The 25,639-nt window shown below is 41.7% G+C and overlaps 1 protein-coding gene across 1 annotated transcript in view; it reads left to right on the forward strand.

The window, feature by feature from the left end:
• Positions 1–17,153, forward strand: part of TMCC3 (transmembrane and coiled-coil domain family 3) — a 123,301-nt gene extending 106,148 nt beyond the window's left edge. The window contains exons 2-4 of the mRNA XM_044678605.1: positions 1,304–2,196; positions 6,202–6,337; positions 16,660–17,153. Coding sequence (XP_044534540.1) covers positions 1,304–2,196; positions 6,202–6,337; positions 16,660–16,962 — 1,332 coding nt within the window. The 3' untranslated portion in view covers positions 16,963–17,153. The remainder of the gene's footprint in view (positions 1–1,303; positions 2,197–6,201; positions 6,338–16,659) is intronic.
• Positions 17,154–25,639: the final 8,486 nt, after the last annotated feature.

Below are 25,639 nucleotides of genomic sequence, written 5' to 3' on the forward strand. Positions count from 1 at the left end.
GGTTAAGTGATAAGAGTTGGAGCAACTGAGGAGGTATGGCACAAGGCCAGTGAAGAAATGTAAGGCAAAGGACCATAGTAGAGGAGGAAACTATGTACCCCACCTCCATATTGGCACGTAGTTACAAAGACCTAATTACCCCATCCTAGTTAATGATTTACAATTCAATAAAATCTGGTTCAGGATCAAGTGTTTAGCATTGGAAATGGACCTCAAAAACCGTCTAATGCAATGTTATCATTAATAGGCAAGGGGAGTGAGGCCCAGAAAGTTTTCATGCTTGGACAATTCTAGACTTCTGTCCATTGTAATATACTTCTCTGGGACAAACCATCACCTTCTCTGGATATTCAGTCATCCCCTTCAGACTTAACTCATTGAGTACTGAAGGAGTGAAGCTTTGCATTCTGGCCTCAGAGCTAGGGTCTACCTCTGACCCTCAGTACCTGTGTGACCTGGGACAAATCGTTTCATCTCTCCCAACCTCAGTTTCCCCATCTATAAAATGAGGAGATTGGACTAGATGGACTCTGAGGTCCCTTCTAGCTCTTGGTCTATGACTTTATCTGTTCTCTTTCTGAGAGTTGTTGCTGTTATTGTTTTAGATATCCATTGAGTTTTCTCCTATTTTTCTCATTTCTAAAGAGTGCATTTGCATTACTCAATTATCCTAATTAGCCTAATTTCATAACATGACTTAACCATTCTGTTTACCGAGTCCATTATGGAAAACAAACTTTCTGGCATTGGTGGCCCTGGGATCTTGAATCCACATGGATTTTTTTCTTTCTTTCTTTTTATTCTCCACCCTTTAAAGAGACTCTTTCATTTGACTCATATCAGTGGGTGTCAAAGTTCCCCATCAGTGGGAAGGGCAGAGATCCAGATTCCCTGGATACCCTGAAAAGCCCCAAACTGGATGGTGACCTCATTCCCATTTGCTGCTTTCTTCTGTGAAGACCAGTAGTTTTTGACTAATCAGAGAGAGAGACTGAGTCATCTGGTGAACACACCTTGATGAAGGCAGGAAACAGACTGTCCTGAAGGGAGCTCTGGCTGTAGCTGGCAGCTCTCATTCTCTTTTTTTTATCTACTGTTTGGAACCCCATGATTTTGATTTCACGAGATTATGCACCTTTTCTGTGTGGTTTTGTAACTTTAAAGTATGGAGGGAAGAAGGGAATAGAAAGAGTAATTTGATTTTTTTAAATACTTTATTTCATAGCATCAGAATGAACTTATTTCTGTAAGTATTTTAAACAGTAAATGTTATTTTTTATTCTAATTTGTTTTATTCTTCCAGGTGGAAAGGCATGACATGAACACCCTGAGCCTTCCCCTCAACATCAGGCGTGGGGGATCAGACACAAATCTCAACTTCGATGTCCCCGATGGCATCCTGGACTTTCACAAGGTCAAGCTCACAGCAGACAGCTTGAAGCAGAAGATTCTAAAGGTGACCGAGCAGATCAAAATCGAGCAGACATCTCGCGATGGCAACGTGGCCGAATACCTCAAACTCGTGAACAGCGCAGACAAGCAGCAAGCCGGGCGCATCAAGCAGGTGTTTGAGAAGAAGAATCAGAAGTCAGCCCATTCCATCGCCCAACTCCAGAAGAAACTGGAGCAGTACCATCGGAAGCTCCGGGAGATTGAGCAGAACGGGACGCCACGTGCTGCCAGGGACAATGCCAAGGACAACTCGAGGGACGGCCATGGGAAAGCTCGGCCGGCCGGCCAAGGGATGGAGAGTGGCAAGTCGGGCATGCCGGGAGTCTCCCTGACACCACCCATGTTTTTCAACAAGTCCAGGGAGTTTGCCAACTTGATCCGAAATAAATTTGGCAGCGCCGACAACATCGCCCACCTGAAGAGCTCCTTGGAAGAGTTCAGGACGGATGCCAGCTCTAGGGTCTATGGGGGCAGTGCCACCATTGTGACCAAGCCGAAATATGGCAGCGATGACGAGTGTTCCAGTGGCACTTCAGGCTCTGCGGACAGTAATGGCAACCAGTCCTTCGGGACTGGCGGGACAAACACTCTGAGCAGTCAAGGGAAGCTGGCCATGATCTTGGAGGAGCTGAGGGAGATTAAAGAGACTCAGACCCAACTGGCCGAGGACATTGAATCTCTCAAGGGGCAGTTCAAAAGAGAATACAGCTTCATTTCTCAGACCTTGCAAGAGGAACGCTACAGGTACCACCCCTTCCTCACGCACTCGTTGTTCAGTTCAGAAATAAGGGAGTAGATGAAGAAGAGGGAGTGTACGTGACCACAGAGGGCCCGTCCTTGTTTGAGGATGTTCTAACGGGGATGGTTTCCATGGATATGTGAGGATGGCTGAAAAGAATTCTTTTCTAGATGGCACCCTCTGAGGCTGTCCCTTAATTTGTGACAATGACAATACAGAGAGGTGTATGGGTGTGCACATGCATCTCTCTACATACATAATGCTGGGTCTTGAAAATCCGTGAGGAGGCATATGTATTCATTTAAAGTTCCTGGAGAACCATTTAAAAATGTTAAAAATATCTAAAATTTTTTTAGATATTTTTTAGATAGACACTAAATGTGTCTATCTAAATTTTAAAATATTTTTAGATAGACACTAAATGTGCTCTCTACATATTTATAGATATTATATATTTACATTTATACATTTATTTGTTTTATTATACATTATAATGTATATTATATATAATATATTAGAAATATATTATATATTTACATATATACATTTAAAATTTTTAAATAATTCAATTCAATTTAATGATATATAATGATCAAGTTAATTCCATTTTTAAATGTTTTAAGTATGTTTAAAATCTCACATTAATCCATTCATACACATTCTTTGGGGAAAGGGGGAGCATAAGTCTCATATATCTCCAGTGATATCTCAAGGGAAAGATTTAGATGATGTTGAGTTCAAATCCTCCATCTAGTACTGTCTCCCCGTCTAACTCGGGGCACATTGAATTTGGCAATGGCTATCTTCTGGGATCCAGCTCTTATGAGTCTTTGATTCTCTCAGCCTCAGTTTCTTCCTCTTGAAATGAGGGGGTTAGACTAGATGGCCTCTGAGATCTCTAATAATTCGCTATCATGGGGGCAGCTAGGTGGCTCAGTGGATAGAGTACCAGCTTAGAGTCAGGAGGACCTAGTTTCAGATGTGGCCCCAGGCACTGCCTGGCGGTGTGACCCTGGGCAAGTCCCTTAGCCGCATTTGCTTGGCTAAGTTGTTACAGTTGTTACTGAGACAGAAAGTAGGAGTTGTTTGGCTTTTTTAAATCCTATATCTATAATCTTTTAATCTTTCATGTCTCCCCCTAAGTCACTGCCAATTTCTGTATACAGTTTCCTCATCTGTAAAATGGAGGTAATAATAGTACCAGCCTCAGTGGGTTGTTGTGAGGATCAAATGAGATAATATTTAAGTTGATAAACCTTAAAGCTCCATATATATGAATGCTAGTGAAATGTTTTAAGCATTAATATTAAAACAAAGTAATTCAATTAACCATTTATTAATAGGCTCCTATTGTGTGCCTGTCACTGAGCATCCCCTTCCACAAAAAAATAATAACCCTGTCCCTTGGCGACAACCCACTGATGTGGATTGAGGGGATGATTCCTTTGGAATGAGGAAACTCCATTCATTCATGCAAAATGGCAGCTGTTTTCAACATAGTTTTCACGAATTACTTGAGATTAAATGACTCACTCCAAGTTACCCAGCATGTATCAACTGGGACTTGAACCCAGGTCTTCATGACTCGCATTACTTTTTTTTTTTTTAACATTTACTATCTGCCCTAGTAATAACTCTAAGATAGAAGATAAGGGCTAGGCAAACTGAGGTATGTGACATGTCTAGGGTCACACAGCTAGGAAGTGTCTGAGGCCATATTTGAATGCAGATCCTCCTGCCTCCGGGTCTGGTGCTCTTTCCACTGTGCTACCTAACTGCCCCATTCTGCGCCTTTTCATCCATGGAACCACCACATTCTCACAAAACTGACATGATATCAATAATAATTGTTTTGAGAGGCAGCAAGAACTAGATTCAAATTCTGATTCTGTCCCATGCGGGCCAAATCGTGAGCTAGTCACTTGCCTTCTCACTGCCCTAGGCAACTCTCTAAAGACTATAAATGATCAGTGAGTTGCCAGTAACCATCGGCAGAGGGAATTTCACACCGAGAGTCTACTTCTACTCACTGGTAAAATCACAGGTTGAGACAAAACTACCCAGGAGAATAGCTAACCTTAGGACCTTAGAGGTTGGCAAAGCACTTTCCATTGGTTTTGAACATTTCATTATCTATAACTTCTCCTTTGAGCATCACAGCCACCTATAAATTAAATGCTACAGGTATTATTTCAGTTTTACAATTGAGAAAATTAAGGCTGAAGTTAAAGTAACTTGCCCATGGCCATGAAAGGGACCTGAGTGTCGAAGAGGACTGTCCAACCCAGATCTCTGCAAACTCCCAGCAGGATGCTTTTTACTCCACTCCACTGAGATTCGCCCAGGGGGGCTTCATTTTAGTTTTAAAAGCTATTTTTGCTTTTTAAAAAATCCCGATATAAACAAACTACTCATCTCGTATGTGTGCCTTTTTGCAATTTAGTATATGTGTATACACATACTAAATGCACAGTAGGTGTGATTTGACCTTCCAGGGCATCATTCAATCAGTAGACATTTATTGAGTACCTACTATGTGCCAGGCACTGTATTAAGCACTGAGAATGCAAAATAAAGCAAAGATAGTTCCTGCCCTCAAGTAGCTTATAATTTAAACATGGAAAAATATGATTTAAACATGAAAAATGTATTTGGTGTTATGGGTATCATGGCATTGTGTTTAGAGGTCTGGCTTTAGAATTAGGGAGACTTGGGTTCAAATTCTGCCTTCTGACACCTTCTGACATCTACTCACTGTGTGACAGTGGGTAAGTCTTATAACTACTTGCATTCTAGTCTACTCTTTAAGAATACAAATGAATAGTTATACAGAATTCAGTATTCTAAAGAGAACACAGTATTCTCTTTAGAATACTGCTCTGGGATAAAGAGAGTTTCCACACTGGGAATTCTTTATACTGGTATAATTACAGATATTGGCTGTCTCCTTGCCCCCCCCCCAAAATTGGCACCAGATTTGTGAGACCTTGAAATGTTTTCTATCTATTGAGATGAGTCGTCTATCTTTTCTAATAATCTAAATTTCTCTTTGGCCCAAACTCCTAACAACTTATTTCAGATTGGGCAGAAATGCTATAAAACCTTGGAATGGGTTCCAGTGTCCTTGAGACCAAAGCCCAGGTTAAATTCAGCAATAATAATTGTAATAACCTACATCTACTTAGGTTATAAGGTTTACCAAGTGTTCTATATCCTTTGTCTTTTGTAAGGTTTCTGGTCTCCATTTTGCAAGAGAGCAAACTGAGGTTCAGGAGAGGGCATGGGACTTGATTAAGGTCACACAGCTTATACATTTGGGGCTCTGGGAATTAAACCCAAGTTGACTTTATGGTACATGAAATCCATGACAATGAAAGTCCTGTTAACAAATGGCAGAGAAAGGGGTGGGCATCGAACCAAGATGGATGCCAGCAGGATGTAGACTTTTTATTATCCTGAAATGCATCCCAAGGCATTCTTCTATTCACACTGGTCTTGGCAAAATGCATTAGCTGATGAAATCCATTCCTGCCTTCATTACAGCCACTTGGCATTTGAGCAGAGAGTCCCTCCTGATGAGACTTTTAGTTGAGTGAGAGGAGTCTGGCAGGGACTGGAAATAAGTAGGAAGAGAAAGCCAGATCTGGTATAAATGAAAATCTTTGGAGTTAGGACAAAGAGACATCAGTACAGTCATCTCCTGAGAGCCTGCGGAGTTTGGGTTCTGAATAATCAAAGATGGCTCTTAACCGGCAATCTGGTCCAATGGACAAGCAGCCTTCTTTTTGCTGATGAGTCTCCATCCTACCATCCTTTTCATTTCATCTTTTCGTCTGTTAAAAGAAAAGCCTCTCTCTGTCAGTCAAGAGATAAGAATGATTGGAGAGAGGATAAAAAGAGTCACTGATTTCAGGTGGAGTTTTGAAAGGCTGTGATTTGACTTCTTAATTGTACTCTAGGAAGATGTTTCCCAAAAAGACATTCACACTTGATTTCACTTTTTGGAAAAGGTATGAGAGACTAGAAGACCAGCTCCATGACTTGACAGATCTTCACCAGCATGAGACCACCAACTTGAAGCAAGAACTGGCCAGCATAGAAGAGAAAGTGGCCTACCAGGCTTATGAAAGGTCTCGAGATATTCAGGTACATCCGTTATAATCCATTTCTTAAGGTCAGGATCATTGATCATTTTTGTTTCATCATCACAGCCAATTCTGGATGTTTCCTCTTTCCCCCGCACCTATTGCAATCCTCCCCAGAAAAACAGTTGAGCAAAACCAGTGGGCTTCTATGGCAGAGTATGTGACATTCTGCCTCCATAGTCCCCCACTTCTCTGCTGAGAGGAAGGGAAGGGTATGTTTCACTCAAATATTTGTGACCTATTGGCTAAAGACTTAGAAATTCCTCCTCAACTCTGCCTTAACTTACTTGAAAAAAAGTGAAATATTTTCCTTTACAACCCTTAGGGACACGATTATAGAAGCATAATTTCCAAACCCCCTACCTTCTCCAATACTCCATGCCTCTTCCCTCCTTGTCAAACAAGATGTAGAGATTTATTCTTTCTAGAGACAAACAATTCCACTCATTTGCTTTGGTCAGATAAACACTAAATAAACACTGAACATCCACTGTATGTGTAAGGCTGTTAGAGTAGCCACAAAAAGAAGGATCAGGGATCTCGGAAGTCATTATTATATACCTACTATATGCAAGGCTCTCTTCTAGGTACTAAGCATATAAAAATGAACCAGTTCCTACTTTCAAGCAGTTTACATTCATTCGGGGAAGACAAAAAACAAATATACACAAAATAAATTTGGGGGAAGGGATGACACAGTTTGAGCCCCGAGGGAGCCTGGTCTCTAGTTGGAGAGCAGAGATTGGCACACGTTTAGAATTGCCATCAAACCATGCCAGACCTAATACCTCCTTGAGGTGAGAACGGTTTCATTTTAGTATTTTTTTTCTCCTTGTATCTTCAGTGCCCAATGTAGCCCGGTATATAGTAGTCGATTAATAAATGCTCATCTTTGGGGTGATTTGTCCAATTGTTGCATAGATCATAGGTGCAGCTCAAAAGAATATTTCCCAATAGACCTTGGGAATTCAGGAAAAGTATAATGAGCCAGAGCACTTCATGGAGAAGGCAAGCCAAGAGTTGGACCTTAGAGAATGAATGAGTTCTATGGGGAGCAGACATGGCAAGTCTTATTCTAATTGCCATCATTAATAAATATTGGACTTGCTGGATTGGACGGGGTTGAGTTATCAGTTGACATATTTGGAGTGACCCTTCCATCAAAATGCCAACTCTCTGAGGCCAAGTGCTGTTTCTTTTTTCTCTCTTTGTATCCCTGCTGCCTGAAACATAGTAGGCAATTCATAAATGCTTGCTGACTGCTGGATACTGTCTCCAAATATGGAGTCTGAAATGCAGGGCAATGAGGTCTTTTCCTTTTTAGGACATTTTCGCTTTAGAATATTTATCTCTGATGGTGCCATGGAATATGTTCATGACCTTATCTCCATTTTCTGGTCCGTAGGCGTTCCCAAAAGTGTGCCCTTGACCCGCTTTTCTATCTCCAGTGAATCCCCTGGAAATCTCAGCTACCCCACCGCTTCTCCAAATGCCTCTGGGTCTAAAACAAGCAAAGCTATCTGTCTTGTCCCAGGCTCTTTCCTAAGTCCCAGAAACACCCCTTCAACTGCCTGCTGGTTCTCTCCACTGAATGCCGACAACTTTTTGGCATTTCTGCCTCCGTACTATCTCTCATGTGGAATAGTGAGATAAGGCAAGTAGGCTCGGAGGCAGGGAGGCCAGGGTTCAAATCTCACTTCCAACACATTAGCTAGGTGACCCTGGGGAAATCTGTGCCTCAACTTCCTCATCTCTTCAATGAAGATCATTTCCAACTCTACGTTTGGGGTCCTGTGGCCTCCTCTCAGTCCCTTCCTTCATATTCTCATTTCCTGTTCCCTTGGTGGAGGCTCCCTGTTGGCTTTTTTTTTTTTAACATTTATTAATAATCATTTTTAACATGGTTACATGATTCATGCTCCTACTTTCCCCTTCACCCCCCGCTCTCCCCCCACCCATGGCCGACGCACATTTCCACTGGCTTTGGTCCCTGTTGGCTTTTACTCAAGTCACCATTGAACCACATCCCTTACATCCCCCTGTCCCCTTTCACAACTTTCTATGCTTCCCTATTTCTTACCTATTGAACAAAGCTCCAAGTCCTTAGGCTAACATTCAAAGCCCTCCGTGCTCACCGTGTACCCTCTGTTTGGATATTTCACTCTTCCCCCACCTTGATCCATTTTTTCCCATATGTATATGTACGTGTACACACACACACACTGTAGACTGCTGGGGCTGGGAGAAACTACAGAGCCTACCCAGGCCAAATGTTACCAGCTCCAAGTAGAACGTTCTCTCATTTATACTCCTTGAGAGCCCAGACTATTTGATTTTGGTGTTTGTAGCACCAGCACTGAGCACTGGCATAGAGTCGGGGCCTAATAAATGCTCGTTGACTAATTAATCATTTCCCCTCCCTTGGAAGTACTTGTCCCCATCCACTGAGGTCGGCACTTCAGATTGTGTTCAGAAAAGAGCCGGACTGGCCTGGGCATGCCGAGAGCAGGATATTTTTTATTACGGGTGTGTTCGAATGATCACAAGGGAAGGCTTACAGTTTAATGCACACAGGGGTGGGGGAAGCTGGGTGAGGGTGGAATTAGGGCAAGAGAAACAAGGGAGACATATCTAGGGCAGTGGCTGACATTACCAAACTAGGTTAGAGAAGGGATACACCTTGGGTGTGCCAATTGGGCAATGAAGGCTCTGTACGATGGTGAGATGTGTCTGCGTACTTGGACAGCTCACACAAATGACTAGCCCCCAAATTGGGGCCAAGCCAAAGCAGGTGAGAGCCGGGGCTTTTCTAGAGGGGTAGGGGCTTGCTCAAACACAAGGCACCAGGGTTTGGTCTCACTTTAGAATCATAGGATAAGAAAGTTCTCTGCATAGACTTTCCTCCCCCAGATTATATGTCAATTAATTTTTTTTTAAATCCTTACCTTTGGGGCAGCTGGGTGACTGAGTAGATTAAGAGATAGGTCTAGAGACAGGAAGTCCTAGGTTCAAATCTGGCTTCCGACACTTCTTAGCTGTGTGACCCTGGGCAAGTCACTTGCCTCCCATTGCCTAGCCCTTACTGCTCTTCTGCCTTGGAACCAATACACAGTATTGATTCTAAGACAGAAAGTAAGGATTAAAAAAAAAAACCACCTTGCCTTCTTTCTTAGAATTGAATATCAATTCTAAGGAAAAGAATGGCAAACACTAGAAAACTGGGATTGAGTGACTTGCCCAGGGTCACAAAGCTAGAAAGTGCCTATGAGCAGATTTGAACCCAGGACCTCCCATCTCCAGTTCTTCTTCCCTATCTACTGAGCCACCTACCTGCTCCCTAATATAGATAGTTTGAACCATGGAAGATTTCTCCCAAAGGGTCAAGGTAGAGGCAACAAGAAAGCAAGATCCCTAAAAGTAGAAAGAATTTTGTTGTGGACCATTCTAGCTTTAAATTGGTCTAAAGACAAGCCATGCCTCTAAATAAAGAGAAAGAAAATATGGAGGCATTTACTAAAAAATAACTATACTAATTTATTGACCCCCAAATTCTGGCTTTTAGGAGAGAGATTTTTTCTTCTTCTCTGAAAAGCAAGTGTTTCACGAAAGAAAGTGACTTTTGAGTGAGAGATCTTGGGTATAAATCCCAAGTGCTATTTATTAAATCCCAGTGACAGAACTTCCCTTGGTGGCCGCTGTTTCCTCATCTGTAAAATGAGAGGGTTGGACGAGATGGCTGTGAGGGCCCTTCCAGCTCTGGTTCTGTGATCTTTTGTAATGCTATAATTTTTAATAATTCTCCCACCTCCCAGATACTTCCACCCAGGAGTATGCTGAAGCAAGCGCGTACCATTGAGTTGATTGTTAAATTTTCACTGGGAGCATTTACACCGTGAGAATCAGCAAGTGCTATAAATTAGGGCTTGATTTATTGTTTTGTTAATTTTCTAGTCTTAATAAAATGATGTAGCAAATGGTAACAATGCAGATTAACTAGTAAAGCAGATTTGAAGTATGCCTTGTGTTTTCAGAGAGCCCGTCATTAAACACTTACCGGCATACCTCTGTTTCCACCCTAGACATATTCCATCTGGATTTGTGGTTTAAAAACCGTGTTGCTTCAGTTACACCTAAGCAGCTAGGTATCACAGCAGAAGTTGTTCAGGTTTTTCAGTCATGTCTGACTCTCTGTGTTTTCTTGGCAAAGATGCTGGAGTGGTTGGCCGTTTCTTTCTCCAGCTCTTTTTATAGATGAGGAAACTGAGGCAAACAGGGTTAAGTGACTTGCCCAGGGTCATACACCCAGTAAGTAGCTGAGGCTGGATTTTTTTCCAGGTTTTTCTTTTTTTTTTTAATATTTTTTTCTTTTGATTTTGAATATTTTGCCATAGTTACATGAGGCTGGATTTGAAGTCAAGTCTTCCTGACCCCTGGCTGGGCACTTTATCCACTGCACCACCTGGCATTTACTATGTATTAATGTGCTGTGGATACAAAGGAAAAATTAAAAATAACCCTTGCCCTCAGAGAGCTGAGAGTCTAGCGGGAGAAATAATATGTACAAATCTAGGCAGATATAAAGTAGATGCAAAGTGAGAGATGGAGTGGGGGGCCTCCCTCTTGGCAATCTGGGAAACGTCTATGGACCTTTCTCAGAATAATGTCATTAAATGCAGGGGGTAGCTAAGAGACTCGGTGGATCGAGAGCCAGACGTAGGAATGGGAGGTCCTGGGTTCAGATCTGACCTCAGATACTTCCTCACTATATGACCCTGGGCAAGTCACTTAACCCCCATTCCCCAGCTCTTACCGCTCTAATACTTCGGAACCAAGGTACCATCTTGATTCTTAGATGGAAAGTAAGTTTTTAAAAATAATGAAATCTACAATGAGTTAACAAGGAGACCAATTATATTTAAGTAGAGTCACCAGAGTTTTTTTTAAGTTCACAGACCCCAGGTGATGAGCCCCCATGCTAGTATATGCAGGGAGCAGAGAGACAAGGATTGGGAATGGTTTAATGTAGAAGATGGAGCTTGAAGCCAGCAAAGGACTCTATGGCACTGAGGAAGGTTGGGCAAGAAGGCATTCCAGGCACTGGGGACAGAGTGGAAAGACTTGAAGCAGGGAGCCCCCAATTCAGAGCCTGTTGCTCTAAGATAATGAGAAGCAGGAGCCAGAGCATTGTCTGCCATACTGAATGAAACTGAGGGTTGGCTGTTTCACCAGGAATCACTTGAACTGGTATTCCTGCTGCCTGGCAGTTCCCTGGGCAATACCAGAACCTTGGGATTCAGGGCAGTTAAGGAAGTGGAAAGCATTAACCTCCCAGGCTCAGGAGGCAGAGAAGCAGAGCGTTGATGGAGTATTTCTGGCCGGACTCATAGCCAGGAATGCTGGTTCCGCTACCCCGGGTGCAGGTAAATTATAGGGGTCCAGCATGATGTCGTTTTGGTTCACAAGGTGGCAGCCATCTGGGTTGTCCGTGTCGGGCTTTTGTTGATGTCTAGATTATTTCTTTCCTCCTTTTAATCATTTAGAAAGTATTTTAGAGGAAGGTGAAAGGCAGAGAGAGACAGCAGAAAAGTCTTCAGAGAATGCAGAAAATTTCATTTAAGCTTTTATTCCTGATTCCTTTTTGAACTGTAGAAGGGGGGGAACCTTGCCAAGGAAGTGACTAAGTGTGTGGTTTTGTCATGTTGGTGGGTAGTGGAACTGTCAGGGGTCTTACTCAGCAAGGTCTTAGTCATGGTGTGACTTCTCAGTTTCAGCCCTTCTTCAAGCCTTCGCTTCTGGGCTGTGCCAAGGCATATATACCCCAGGGTGCCCGTGGATACAGGCTGAGGGTTTAAGTTAACCTCCAGACTAAATAAAAGGATTTTAAGGGAATATCGAGATTTATTCTATAAACCCTCCATGAAAAGCATCCAAAAGTAAGAAATAATGCTAACTCACACATCCATAGCCCTTTAGGGTTTGTAGGGAGGGAAGGCATGCAATTATTATTGTTCCACTTAACAGTTGAGGAAACTGAGGTTCTGAGAAATTCATAGGATCACAGATCTTAGGAGTCGTCTCATTTTACGGATGAAGAAATGGAGACCTAGAAAGACTTTTCTTGGAGGCACCTAGATGTCACAGGGAAGGGAAGGGAAGGGAACACAGGGACCTGAGATCAAATTTATCCTACTTGGATGACCCTGAGCAAATTATTTAGCCTCTTTTTGTCTCAATTTCTGCAGAACCATAAAGTAAGATAAAGGTAATAATAGTACCTGCTTTACAGGGCTTCTGTGAGGATCAAATGAGATAATATCTACTAAGCATTTAAAATAGTGCTTGGCACATAGTAGGTGCTTAGTAAATATTTATTTCCTCCCCCTTTCCCGTTAGTACAAAGCTAGTGTCTGTGGTGCAACTTGAACTCAGGTCTCCTGATTCCAAATGGATATGACCAAAAGAAAGCTTTAAAGGTGAGTTAGTTCAATTCTTAGAATGGCCAGGTGGCACCATAGGTAGAGCTCTGGGTTTGGAGTCAGGAGGACCAAGTTCAATTCCAAGTCACTTAAACCTGTTCACTTCATATAAAATATAAAATGAGCTAGAGAAGGAAATGGAAAATCACTCCATTATCTTTTCCCAGAAACTCCCAAATGGGATCACAGAGATTTGGATACAACTGAAAATGACTGAACAGTTCCCCCATTTTATAGATAAAGAAGCTAGGACCTAGAGAGATTAAGTGAATTGGATATAGTCACAGAGAGAAGAAAGTGGCAGAAATAGGATTTGAACTCAAGTCCTCTGAGTCTAGAGTCAACATTCTTTTCTCTGCTGCTCCATTTTTAAATTATTTGGCTTCCACTGGAGAAGTAGCTGTGGCCTGGCAGGCAGAGCCTGGATCTGGCCTGGAATACATGTGCAACTTCTTACAAACTTGTGACCTTATCCAAGTCACCTACAATCTCTAAGAATGTCATGATGAATGATTGAATGTTAGCTAACAACTACTATTGTTACATTTTTTTAAACTCTTACCTTCTGTCTTAGAATTAATACTGTGTCTTGGTTCCAAGGCAGAAGAGCAGTAAAGACTAAGCAATGGGGGTTAAGGAACTTGTCCATGGTCACACAGCTAGAAAGTATCTGAGAGCAAATTTGAATCCAGGACTCCCATTTCTTGGTCTGACTCAATCCACTGAGCCACTCAGCTACCCTCTTATATAATTATTCTTACATCTGAATTTGAGCTGGATCTTGGAAGCTGATCAAACTCTGATAAGCCAGAGAAAATAAATAAAATTTAATGAAGTGATAATGATAATAATAAAATAGCACTTTATATTAATTAAGGTTTACAAAGTGCTTAATAAATATCATCTCATTTGCTCTTCAACTGGGAGAGGGAAAGGCTATTATTATCCCCCTTTTACAGATGAGGAAACTGAGACTGAGAGATTTGGTGACTTGCCCTGGGTCACACAGCTGGTTAAGTGCCTGTGGCAGGATTTGAACTCGGTCTTCCTGATTCCAGTACTCTTATGTTCCCCTCCTCCTGTTCCTCGTCCTCTTCCTCTGCCTCCTCCCAGCTGCCCGGAGGGACAAAGCTCTTCTGTTCTCCATGGCTTCTGTGGATCCAGACCACCTGACATCCAAAGTCACCTAAAGAAAGCCCCGGGAAACCTTATGGGGACTCTTACTTGTTATTCCAATAATTTGATAACATGCTAAGAGAAAACCTTGGCTAGATTCTTTTGTATGAGAAGAAACGAAGAAGCAGCTTTAACTTTGATCATCTGGTGTAACGAGAGTTGCCATAGCAACGCTTTAACTCCACTCCTTGGTCTCCAGTGTACACACTTAATGGAAAATTATAATGAATGTTGGAGCTGTTAGCTCGCGCTCTCTCTCTTTATTTTTTAACCAGAAAATGACTCTATTAAACAAATGCCTCTCAGTAAACAGGTTAGACAATATCGCAGTGCATTGAACATAATCAGTGGTTTATCGGTCAGCAAACATTTATGGAGTGCTTACTGCACGCCAAGAACTGGGGATGCAGAGAGGGGTAAAAATGCAGTCCCTGCCCTCGAGGGGCTAGCTGCTGGGTTCATAAAGATGAGAATGAATGTTTGCTGAAGGAATAAGAGATCAGGGGCTAGGAACACCACCAAAGTTGTTGGCTTTTTATTCATTAAACCCATACTTTCTGTCTTGGAATCAATACTAAATATTGGTTCCAAGGAGAAGAGCAATGAGGACAATAAGAATGAGACTATTGGAGTTAAGTGACTTGCCCAGGGTCCCACAGCTAGGAAATGTCTACTGTCCCATCCAAAGACCCCAGGACTGTAGACCTGATTCTCCATCCACTGAGCCACTTGTCCCCCATCTGATTTTTTTGCTTTCACTCCTATCTCCTCTGTTAAGGGAAGGGCAAAGGATTGGATTCAAGCCCCCCCCACATCCCATTATGATATCTGGATGTACACACATGCCATGAACTCCGATGCTGTTCAGTCATGTCTGACTCTTCTTGACCCCATTTGGGGTTTCTTGGCAGAGATACTGGAGTGGTTTGCCACTTCCTTCTCTAGCTCATTTGACAGATGAGGAAACAGAGGCAAGCAGGGTGTCTGAGGTCAAATTTGAACTCGGATCTTCCCGACCCCAGGCCCTGCACTCTATCCATGTCACCACCTAGCTACCTGTGAACTTTATTTGAATGTTTAAGGGTACGTTGGAAAAGCCTTGGGATTGCTCTATCATTTTCAGCATCAAACGCTGGGCTTTAGTTTCCTTCTCTGTAAAATAAGGGAAAACAAGAAATGGATCTCCTTCCTTTTCTTTAGGAGGTAGGAATGGTGAGCATTATGGATGCAGAAAGCTATAGTTGGGACTTGGTGTTGGTGTGTTGGCTGACTTCACTTAATTGTTTTGTTATAAAGGAAGATGGTGTGTGTGTGTGTGTGTGTGTGTGTGTGTGTGTGTGTGTGTGTGTGTGAGACAGACAGACAGACAGACAGACAGACAGAGACAGAGAAACAGATACAAAGAAACAGAGAGAGACCGAGAGACAGAGAGAAGCAAAAGACAGTTCTCATCCTGAAGCGTTTTATAAATTAATGGATTAAAATACAAACAACCCTCTGCTAAAAAAAGAGGTTTGTGTGTGAAATCATGAACTCTCTTAGTAGAATTTCTTATTTTATTAATGATGGGATTTTTTTTACACTTCAGACACTTCCCCAAGGAGAACTATATCTAACACCGTCCAGGGCCATTCCTTACAATAAAGAAAGCTCTGAAGTGACAGGAAACTATGCAGATTTCATAGCATTCATTACCATCAGCCATCACCCATTGTAACATTTACTCTTTTACATAGAAAGAGGAAATGGTTTTTGACATCTGGCTTCTGGAGCCAGATTGGTTAAAAGCTCGTAAAATGTAGGATTACACATTTAGAGATAGGAAAGACCATTAGGTCCCAGACCCTTCTAGATTGAGACTCAGCCTCAAACACATGTGACTCTAGGTAAGTCACTTAACCCCTCCCTGCCTCAGTTTCCTTATGTATAAAATAATCTGGAGAAGGAAATGACAAACCACTCTAGTATCTTTACCAAGAAAACCCCAAATGGGGTCATGAAAAGCTGCACTCAAATTAAATGACTGAACAACAAATACCTCATTCCACCAGATGTTAGGACCCTTTTGGTACTTCCACTCACTATCATCCCTCATCCAAAAAATGATCATTGGACCCCGTGACCTCTAAGGTCTAAATCTATAATTCTCATAGGCACCCAAACAATTTTGGATTCAGAAGATAATCATGAAACACACTTCCCTTTTCTAAGTGAGAGGGCTGTGAACTATAGATGTTGAACCATTACAAAAAGAGAGGTTGTTCAGCATCAACTCCCTGTTTTTCTTTTTAGGAAGTTATAAAGTCTCAGAATTACTGTATTGTAGAAATTATAGAGTTTCAGAGCAGTCACCCAGATAAAAATGGCAGGGCCATCTCTCCTACTCCAAACACACTATTCTTTCTACTTTGATGATATGGGTCTCAGTCTTTTTTTTAAACCCTTACTTTCTGCCTTACAATGAATATTAAGTATCTGTTTTGAGACAGAAAAGCAGGAAGGGCTAGGAAGTGTCTACGGCCAGATTTGAACCCAGAATCTCCTGTCTCTGGGCCTGGGTCTCAACCCACTGAATTACCTAGATGCACCCCAGTCCCTGTCTAAGTCTCAATTACCCAGTTTCACCCATCCTGAATCTTACATCTCTCTTCTTCTTCCCCTTTCGCCATAGGAAGCATTGGAGTCCTGCCAGACCCGCATCTCTAAGCTAGAACTCCATCAGCAAGAGCAGCAAGCCCTGCAGACCGACACTGTGAACGCCAAAGTCCTCCTGGGCAAGTGCATCAACGTGATCCTAGCCTTCATGACAGTCATCCTTGTGTGTGTGTCCACCATTGCCAAGTTTGTCGCCCCCATGATGAAGAGCCGCTTCCATATCCTGGGCACCTTCTTTGCCGTCACGCTTCTCGCCATATTTTGTAAAAACTGGGATCATATTCTGTGCGCTATAGAGAGGATAATAATACCAAGATGAATCTCTTTGTTCTGGCTTCACGTTCTTTTGAGAAAGTAACCTTTTCCACAGAGACTAACTACCAAATTTTTACAAAAGAGCTGTTGTGCCCACTGAATGGCAGCTTCAAGAGGACTCAAGCTGTAACCTGTAAATAATTGCAATTCTCTTAACTAGATAGCATTGCCTATTTCGTCGCTGTCCATGGTTAGTTAGCCCACCTCTTGTAAAATTCTCCCCTCACTACTTGCTGCCTTAATCGGAACAAATTTCCACTCTGCAAAACCAGCACAGCATAAGAAGGGAGCTTCGGGTTATTGTTGTTGTGTTGTTGTTGTTGTTTTTTAATTTAGCTTTTTTTAAATTTTTTTTTGTTTATTTAATATTTGGGGCTAGGTCAGGAAGATTTGGTGCATGGGAAATATCAGAAGGATAAAAGTGGATTTCAAAAGCTACCTTTGGAAATATGCATCTCAGCAAACCCTTTCCTCCACTGATCGGCCTCCCAGAGAAACTGTAGGGTTTGATTTGGTGAAAGAGATGAGCACGGGCTAGAAACGTCAAAATATTCTTTCCTACAGAGATAGCCAATCTATTAGCTAGGCTGTAGTTAGGGCCCCCACGTCCATAGTGATTCCTTAGAATTGTCATGGAGCTACTGAAAAGGCTTCTAGTAAACCAGTAGCCCAACGTTAGGGTTTTAATGGAACTCTACTGTCCTTCAAACTGCAAAATGGTAGGATTTATGAGTGGATTTTTTCATTCCATTTGACTCTATATTAACTGACTAGTGACTTATTTTTGCTCTAAAATGTGCCAAATATTTCCATAAGACTTTTGTGATTAGTGTTTGGTCTGGAAGTCATTTGTCTTTTGTATTAGGTTCTTCCAGGAATACCCTGATGTGGTTATGCTCTGGCCTGTTTATATGTGACATCCAGCCTTTCAGACAAATGTGCTCTCCTTTCTATTTTCTATTTTTCTCTGTGGGAAATCTCAAAGCATATTGGAACATAGGAATGATGTTATGTTGCTATAGGAAGCAAGAGAGACGCACGTAATTCAATATGACTTCTTGGTCCACTATAAAAAGAGAATATCATGTCGTGTCTGCCTATAGGAAAGGTAGATGAGGGAAGACTGACCGAAGTGGATAATAAAATCATCCGCCATATTGATAAGGCCCTTGTAGGGAGGTGGAAATTAGAAAAAAGAATAATGTATGATATGGAAAATGGTATCCAAGTTAAAGCGTTCTAAAAAGTTCCATCTTGCATGAGATTCTTTAGCCTCTGAGTAAAGGGGGTGAGGGTTCCTTTCTTTGAATTTGTTTAATGTTAAAAGCAAAGGGAAGAAAATGGAAATTCTACTTGGCTCCACCTTCTTCAAAATACACCTTCCTTCAGATGTACAGGAGTGTCTGTATTTGTGTTAACTTTTAATATGAAGAATTGTTGAAACATCAATGCATTTGGGGTGGGGAGGTCTTTGGGAAACAGTGTTTTCAATGACCTGGATCTGAACAAAAGTGCAATATTTTTCAAACAGCTGCTCTTAGGGAAATCTCTCCTTTAATGTGATTGTGTGAACTGTGGTTTCAGGGAATATGGGGTAAGCCTTTGGTGAAAAATAGGTGTGACTGTGATCTCGTGTCAGCCTCGTCTCCCATTTGTCGGGTTTCTTTGAACCAGGCACTAGGGAAGAGCTGAGATCCTTTCCCATCCTGGTGTGAGGACTTCTGTCTTGTCCTGAGGTGTCTACGTGATAAATGATGGATTCACCAAGTCGGGGCCAAGTGGAAGGGCTTGGGTTCTTGGGTAGGAGAATGTAGGTGAGTTTCCGTTTCCTCTCCATATCTGTAGTTAATGTCCAGTATTCACTTGCACCTGAGAACAGGGATAGACATCGTGTAGCAGTTCTGTCATTGACTGATATCCCAAGCAGGATCCCAAGTCTACTTTCAGAAGAAGACCCTATAATTTGTTCTATTAAAAAAATGAATGTCTTTTCTCTTGGCACCCTATTATATCCCCATTAAATGGGGAGAACCATAGATTGAAAACACGAGTGAAAATAGATGAGCCCTTCTGATTGAATAAATCTCACGTTTCCTTAGTAGAAACACAGGACACACTCCTATCAGGAAAAAATACATTCTAAATGACTATACATTTTAAACACCATGTCATTGAGGAATTTTCTCAAAATTACACGTAGATAGACTAACCTTTTATCCGCCATTGGCTCCTGCCAGCTCCATGGGTTAAGAAGTAAGTTTTTAAAAGTCTTAATCATAGGAAAGTCCATTTTTTTATGTTGCCTAACACAGTGACTACTGAGTGCCCACAGGAAATTGAGGAAGTTGAGGATCTTTGGGATTAAGGAAGCTGTTTATATTTGGTGGACTCTGATGATTTCCTTGGTTGTTGGATATACTTCCCCACAGGTTGCCTTCCAGAGGATTCTTTAGTTCAAGTTGAGCCAGTAACCAAAACACTACTTTGGGTGAGGGTAGGGAAGGGGGATTCTCCATCTTTAAGCACGATTACTTCAGAGAACCACCCTGATGAGATGTTAGATTGGGCTCAGCTTCAAAACCAAGACTTGGGGTCTTGGTTGGATTTCTTGGATTTCTCCTGCCTTCCCTGAGGCTGCTAGTAGCACCCCGCACTGCCCCCCTCTAACTTGTCGCTGCGCCGTCTCCACACACGTGTCATTTTCACCCAAATACTCTTACAACATGTACTTGCTGTTCTCTTCTGGCACCCAGGCTTCTATTGACGTGACCCAGCTTTGTCCCTACTAGTTCAATAGTATTGACTGGGACTGGCTCCCCTCTGGCCATCAATTACCTCTGCATCATTTCGGTTTGTTTCTGGAATGCTGAAGAAGAGAAACATTTTTGTGGTATGCCAAGAAACCCAAAGCTCTCTTGCTTTGGAGACTTTTTAAAAACTCACGACTGTGCGTCTATGATGTCTACATGGTCACTGCCTTGCAAGGGCTTAAGGGAGGTGGTCTGCCTGGAACCCACCTGCAAGGAGGCTGTAGGGAACCATGTGGCCACACCCTAGAATTTCCTTCCCCTTCCTTTTTAGTTCCAACCTCAAACATCCTGGGCCAGCTTTACCTTTCCCCTCACCAGCCCCTGCCCCCCAGGCCAGGAAAGGGAAGGAGGTGAGCATTACTGCCAGGGATAAGGGGCACAGTCCTACGGCCACTTTTCTTCTTTATCTCTACCAAGCCCCCGATGAAGTGACCCTGTAGCCCTCTCTCCTGCAGTGCTGCCTCTGAAATGTCCAAGACTGTCTGAATCAGATTTTCTCAGATCCGGAGTGCCAGAGCTTCTAATTGTTCCTCCTTGTGATTTTTCTTTAGAATCTAAGTAGAAAAAAATAAGAAGGTGGGAAGGTATGAGGTGGGATATGTGTTATAAAAAGTAACCCTTTAGGGGGCAGTGGATTGAGAGTCAGATGGGAGGGTTCAAATCTGGCCTCAGACACTTCCCAGCTGGGTGACCCTGGGTAAGTCACTTAACCCCCATTGCCTAGCCCTTACCAAGGTTCTGCCTTAGAACCAATACCCAGTATTGATTCTAAGAGGAAGGTGAGGGTTTTTAAAAAAAGTAATTCTTTAATCCCTGACAGTGAAGGAGAAGTAGATTACCCCCAAGAAACTGTGAGCTGATGCTTAAAGGGGGGAAAAATGAAGATGATTGGGCAATGGGCCAAAGATTCAGAAGTATTCTCCTTGCGTTTACTCTGGCTGGCACCCTCTGACCCCATTCTCCACCACATTCCTTGGGCTTAGGCCATGGAGTTACCAACAGTGGCTTGAAAGAGCCCTCTCTGCCTTCATGGCAGATTTTTTTTTTTTTTTTTTTTTTTTTTTTTTGAAAAGTATGTGCCTGGCATCCTGGAGCCTGAATGCATTTTCCCAGAGAAACATGATTCCTTGAGATTGTTAGATTCCAGTTTACAGTGCTAGACTTGAGAATTTAATAGGCTAGCCTAGGAGCCCAGCCACCCTGGCTAACTTTGCCTCAAGTTCTTCCAATAAGTTGGAGACTGCATCATGTGTGTTTCCATAGCTAATGTTAAAGCACAAACATGATGAATTTTAAAATGCAGTGTTTTCACTGGAGAGATGGCTTCAAATGGTGGCTTGCTTCCCACTCTGAGCGATTAACAGCCTGCAAACTTAAATTAGGAAAAGAAGGGAACTGGGCTGCCTACATCCTAAAACACTTAGAAACCTAAGGAAACAAACATTGCAATTAACAAAGAGACTGACTGGCAACCCCCTGGAAGAACAAAAACAGCCAATTTCCTCAAATCAACCAAATGCTCTCTGTTCTAAGATGTTTGAAAATACTATATGTACAGAAATTGTTTCAGATCTGATTTAGTTATTGCCAATTTTATTTATTTCAAGCATGTGCCGTGTTGTTTTCTTCTGTGTGAGTTTGAGAGAAACGTTTCCACAAAGCATTGCTTGTGTCTAAGGGAATGCTAGCGTAGGTCGTAGTCACCGATGGTGAAGGTAGCTCTTACCTGGCTGTCGAGTCGGATCTGTCCACCGCCAAATCGCCATTTTCTGTAGCACGATATAAAGTTTTATGTCAACCGACGTGAAAAAGAACATCTGTAAAGTCTTAGTATATTTTCACCTCACAGTATGTAGTTGTAACTGAACTCAAAACAGGTGCCATTATTTTTTTAAATAAATGTAATTTGCTGTTAGTTTGAATGTTTAATAAAGAGTTCAATTTCTTTTTTTAAAAAACAAATGCTTTGTTGATGCCTTTTTTTAAGCCACAATCATTACCAGCTATTTACCTATCTTCTTCCTCTCTCCCACCCTTCCCTTGTAAGAAAAAAAAAACAATTATTATTCAAGACCAACAGATATGTGACCATTGGGGAGGTCTGTGAGTGTGGAATATTGCATATTCTCTCAGAATCTCTTCAGCAAAACCAATGGGCACATCAAGTGAGTCTGACAGGATCTTTAATGCTGCACCCACCTAATCTCACCTTTCTCAGAGTTAATAAACATTTATTAAATGCCTACTATCTGTCAGGCACTATGTAAGCCCTAGAGATCTAATGAAAGGCCTAAAAACACTTCCCTGCCCTCCAGAAGCTTATATTCTAACAGGGGAGACAATGAGTAAGTAACCATCTATGTAGAGGATAAACACAGAGTACTAGATGGGAGGTACTCTTGAGAGGGAGATGCCTTTAGCAGCTGGGGGGATGGAGAAAGACTTCCTAGAGAAGGTAAGATCTGAACTGGTTTTTTTTTTAATTTTAGTTTTGAATATTTTCCCATAATTACATGTTTCATGTTCTTTCCCTCTCCCCCAAACCCCCCTAACCCCATCTTAGCCAACGCACAATTCCACTGGGTTTTACGTGTATCATTGATCAAGACCTAATTCCATATTATTAATAGTTGGGCTAGAGTTATTGTTCAGTGTCTACATCCCCAATAATATTCCCATCAGCCCATGTGTTCAAGCAATTGTTTTTCTTCTGTGTTTCTCCTCCCACATGAACTGGGTTTTGAAGGAAGTCAAGAGGGAGAGATGAGGGGACAGACAGTTTGGGTGTGGGAGATAGCTTGTTTGAGGGAGTTGAAGTCTCTGGATCATAGAGGATATGGAGGGGATGGGTAAGGTATAAGAAGCCTGGAAAGGCTTATTCTTTAGGAGCCAAACACAAAATCTCATATGTGATCTTGGAGCTAATAGGGAGCCTCTGGAGTATGGAGGAATGGGATAATGACCTGGCCAGACGTCCAGATCTACACCTTTAGGAAAGTCACAAATCACTTTGGCAACTGAGTGGATGAGGGTTCGAGTAGGGAGAAACTTCAAGCATGGACACCCAGTAGCAGGAAAAGAAGGAATTTCCCTGGAGCATACCATAAGCTTCTGAAGGTCAAGGTCTGTGCCTCTTTTTCCTTCTGTATCTCCCCCCCTCCCCTCATCTAGCAGTGTTAGGTGATAGAAAAAGTATTCCATAAGGAATTGCTTAGCAAGTAATGATGGCATAGTAGTCCAATTTTGCTAACTTACTTGTTCAGATGATCACAAATTCTCAATTTAGTGCAATCGAATGGATAATTTTGCATAAAGAATATAATTATTTCTTAAGATCTCAATCATGGTGCTTCAAATACTCGTTTCCATAGCTTAATACTAGAGAGACTAGAGGCGACACCCTGAAACACATTTGGGAGTTTATGACATTTTATGTCCCAGTAAGAAGATCTTTTCAAATGGTGAACCACTTTAACCCCATAAAAAATGATAGAACATATTAGATAAGCAATTTAAATTTAACTGATAACGTAACAGGCAGTTCTGAGCATCAGCTCTTCATGAACAAATCTGTAATAACAAAGGTGCCAATGCAGAAATACTTCCAAAAACCAATTAATCTTTTTCAGACTAAGATTCTCCTATCAGGTGATTTTTTTAGTTAAAAAGGGGTGGGGGTAAAACATGAATAAATTAAATTCAATATATTCAGAAGAAAAGACCAGTTTGCCAAGAGTCTGACCATCCAAAATCCAGACAATGTCATTCTTCATTCCCGGTCTCCATATGGAGAAGGTTCAGGACTTTTGGAGCCACTCTTTTTCTTTATAAGAGGACTGATATCACCTGGAATTTTTTCTAGTGCTTCTGGCTCTAAATTGGAATCTTTTGGAGCAACAACAAATTAGCAGCAGCAACACCAAAAGCATCAGCAATCACCACTGCAGCAGCAGTAGCAAAAGCCTCAGAAGAAACAAAATTTATGGAGCACTTTAAAGTTTGTGAAATGTTTTATATGTTGTCACAAGAACCTTGGGAGTTTTCCCCCCATTTTATGAGGAAATCGAGGCTAAGAGTTTAAGTGTCTGAGACCAGATTTGAACTCAGGAAGGTGAGTTGCACTCTGTTCACTGTGCCATCTAGTTGCCCTGCCTATAGCTTCCATTTTATATTTGTTTTCATGTTGTCTTCCCCCATTAGATGGTAAGCTCCTTGAACTGTCTTTTGTGTCTCCATGTAGTAGGTGCTTAATAAAGATAGATTGATTATTTACTATTGTGAATAGGAAAGGCTTTTTACTCCTTCTCTTTAGAATAGACTGAATTCTACAAAGGGGGAACTTCCAAGGAAAGAGCTTTGCAAGTTAAGTCAAAGAAGGGGAAATAAAAAAGATGACACAGGTCAGGGATTGGCCAGTGAGAAGATCAACTCAGAGCAGAATACAAATTGCAGCTTTTCCTTTCATTTTCCTACTTCCAAAACTTCAACCTAAAATCATCCTGTTTTCCCTTCACACCAGTTTTTAATATCATATATCATAAACCCCCCTAACAATCTGGTGAAGCCTGTGGACCTCTTCTTAGAATAATTTATATTTTAAAAAAGAAGAATGCTTTTAAATGCGCGGAATAAAATGCACCATTTATAGAGGAATCTAATTATGCTGAAATAATATTTTCTTCTCATCCAAGTTACTGACCCTCTGAAATCTATCCATGGATCCATTGGGATCTGTGAAGCCCAGGCTAAGAATTCCAGCTTTATATGCATCCTAGAATCAGATGTCACCTATCTTAAATGTTCACAGCTTGGAACTTTGAGGGAAAATTACATTTACCTGGGGATATTTGTCCTTGAGAAGAATCAGGGGGAAGCTGATGACTGTCTCCATGTGTTGTATGAAAGGGAAGGATTAATCATACTCTGTTTTACTTTAGAAGGCAGAATCTGGAACAATGGATAGAAATTGCAAAGAGGCCAATTTAGATTGAATAAAGAAAAACCTGAGCTGCCCCAAAGTAGAAACAATCAAAAAATCAATCACCATTTATGAGCTTCCTCAAAAGTTAGGGAGTTCCTGCTTCTCAGAAGTCTTCAAGTAGATGTTGAAAGAACACTTGGATGTGTAACAGTGGGGATCCCTTCAGTTTAAGAGGTGGTCCAGAAAGCCACTCAAGGTCCCTTCTGCCTCTCAGATTCGGTGATTCTGATTCTCTGGGGCCTTTGAAGATCCTTGGCCATCATTCTGAGCCTCAGCTCATCTGTCGATGCAGAGCTGGAAGGAAGGAGAGATGGATCTGAATGTTGAAACTAGCTGAAGATGATCCCTGGAGTTTGCTTCTTAGACTAAATACTTGAAGAGTTTCCTTTATTTTTCTCTAGCCTAAAAGTGGAAGGATGTTGGGGGTGGAGGGAAATTCAACCAATTTATCCTATTTGTACATCTTGTTATCTTCCCCACAAGCTCCTTGACATGGAGCTGACCGATGGCTGCCCATCATTAACAATACCATGTATGGGGCTACGAGTCTTGATTTTACATCTATGAATTCATATTATAGAACCAGCATTATGAGATCAGAGTGAATGGACATTGGGGCCCAGGAACATTTGTCTTCTATTGTCTAGTTCTGTGAATAAACCAGAAAAATTTTTTCTCATTTCAAAATGAATTATTTCCAGATTTGAACATCTCCCAATCATTCCGCTGTCCAGGCAGGGGTGAGGACAAAAGGCCAGGCAGAATCGGAAAAGATGGACCTGTTCAAGCAGTCCTGAGCTAAATAGATTTGTAGTATTAGAGGAAGGAGAAGCCAACAGGGAGACTCTTCCATCCCCAATCTGTGAGATTGGCACAGCGTGTAATGGTTA

The sequence above is a fragment of the Gracilinanus agilis genome, chromosome 5, assembly GCF_016433145.1.
Source record: "Gracilinanus agilis isolate LMUSP501 chromosome 5, AgileGrace, whole genome shotgun sequence".
Lineage (NCBI taxonomy): Eukaryota > Metazoa > Chordata > Mammalia > Didelphimorphia > Didelphidae > Gracilinanus > Gracilinanus agilis.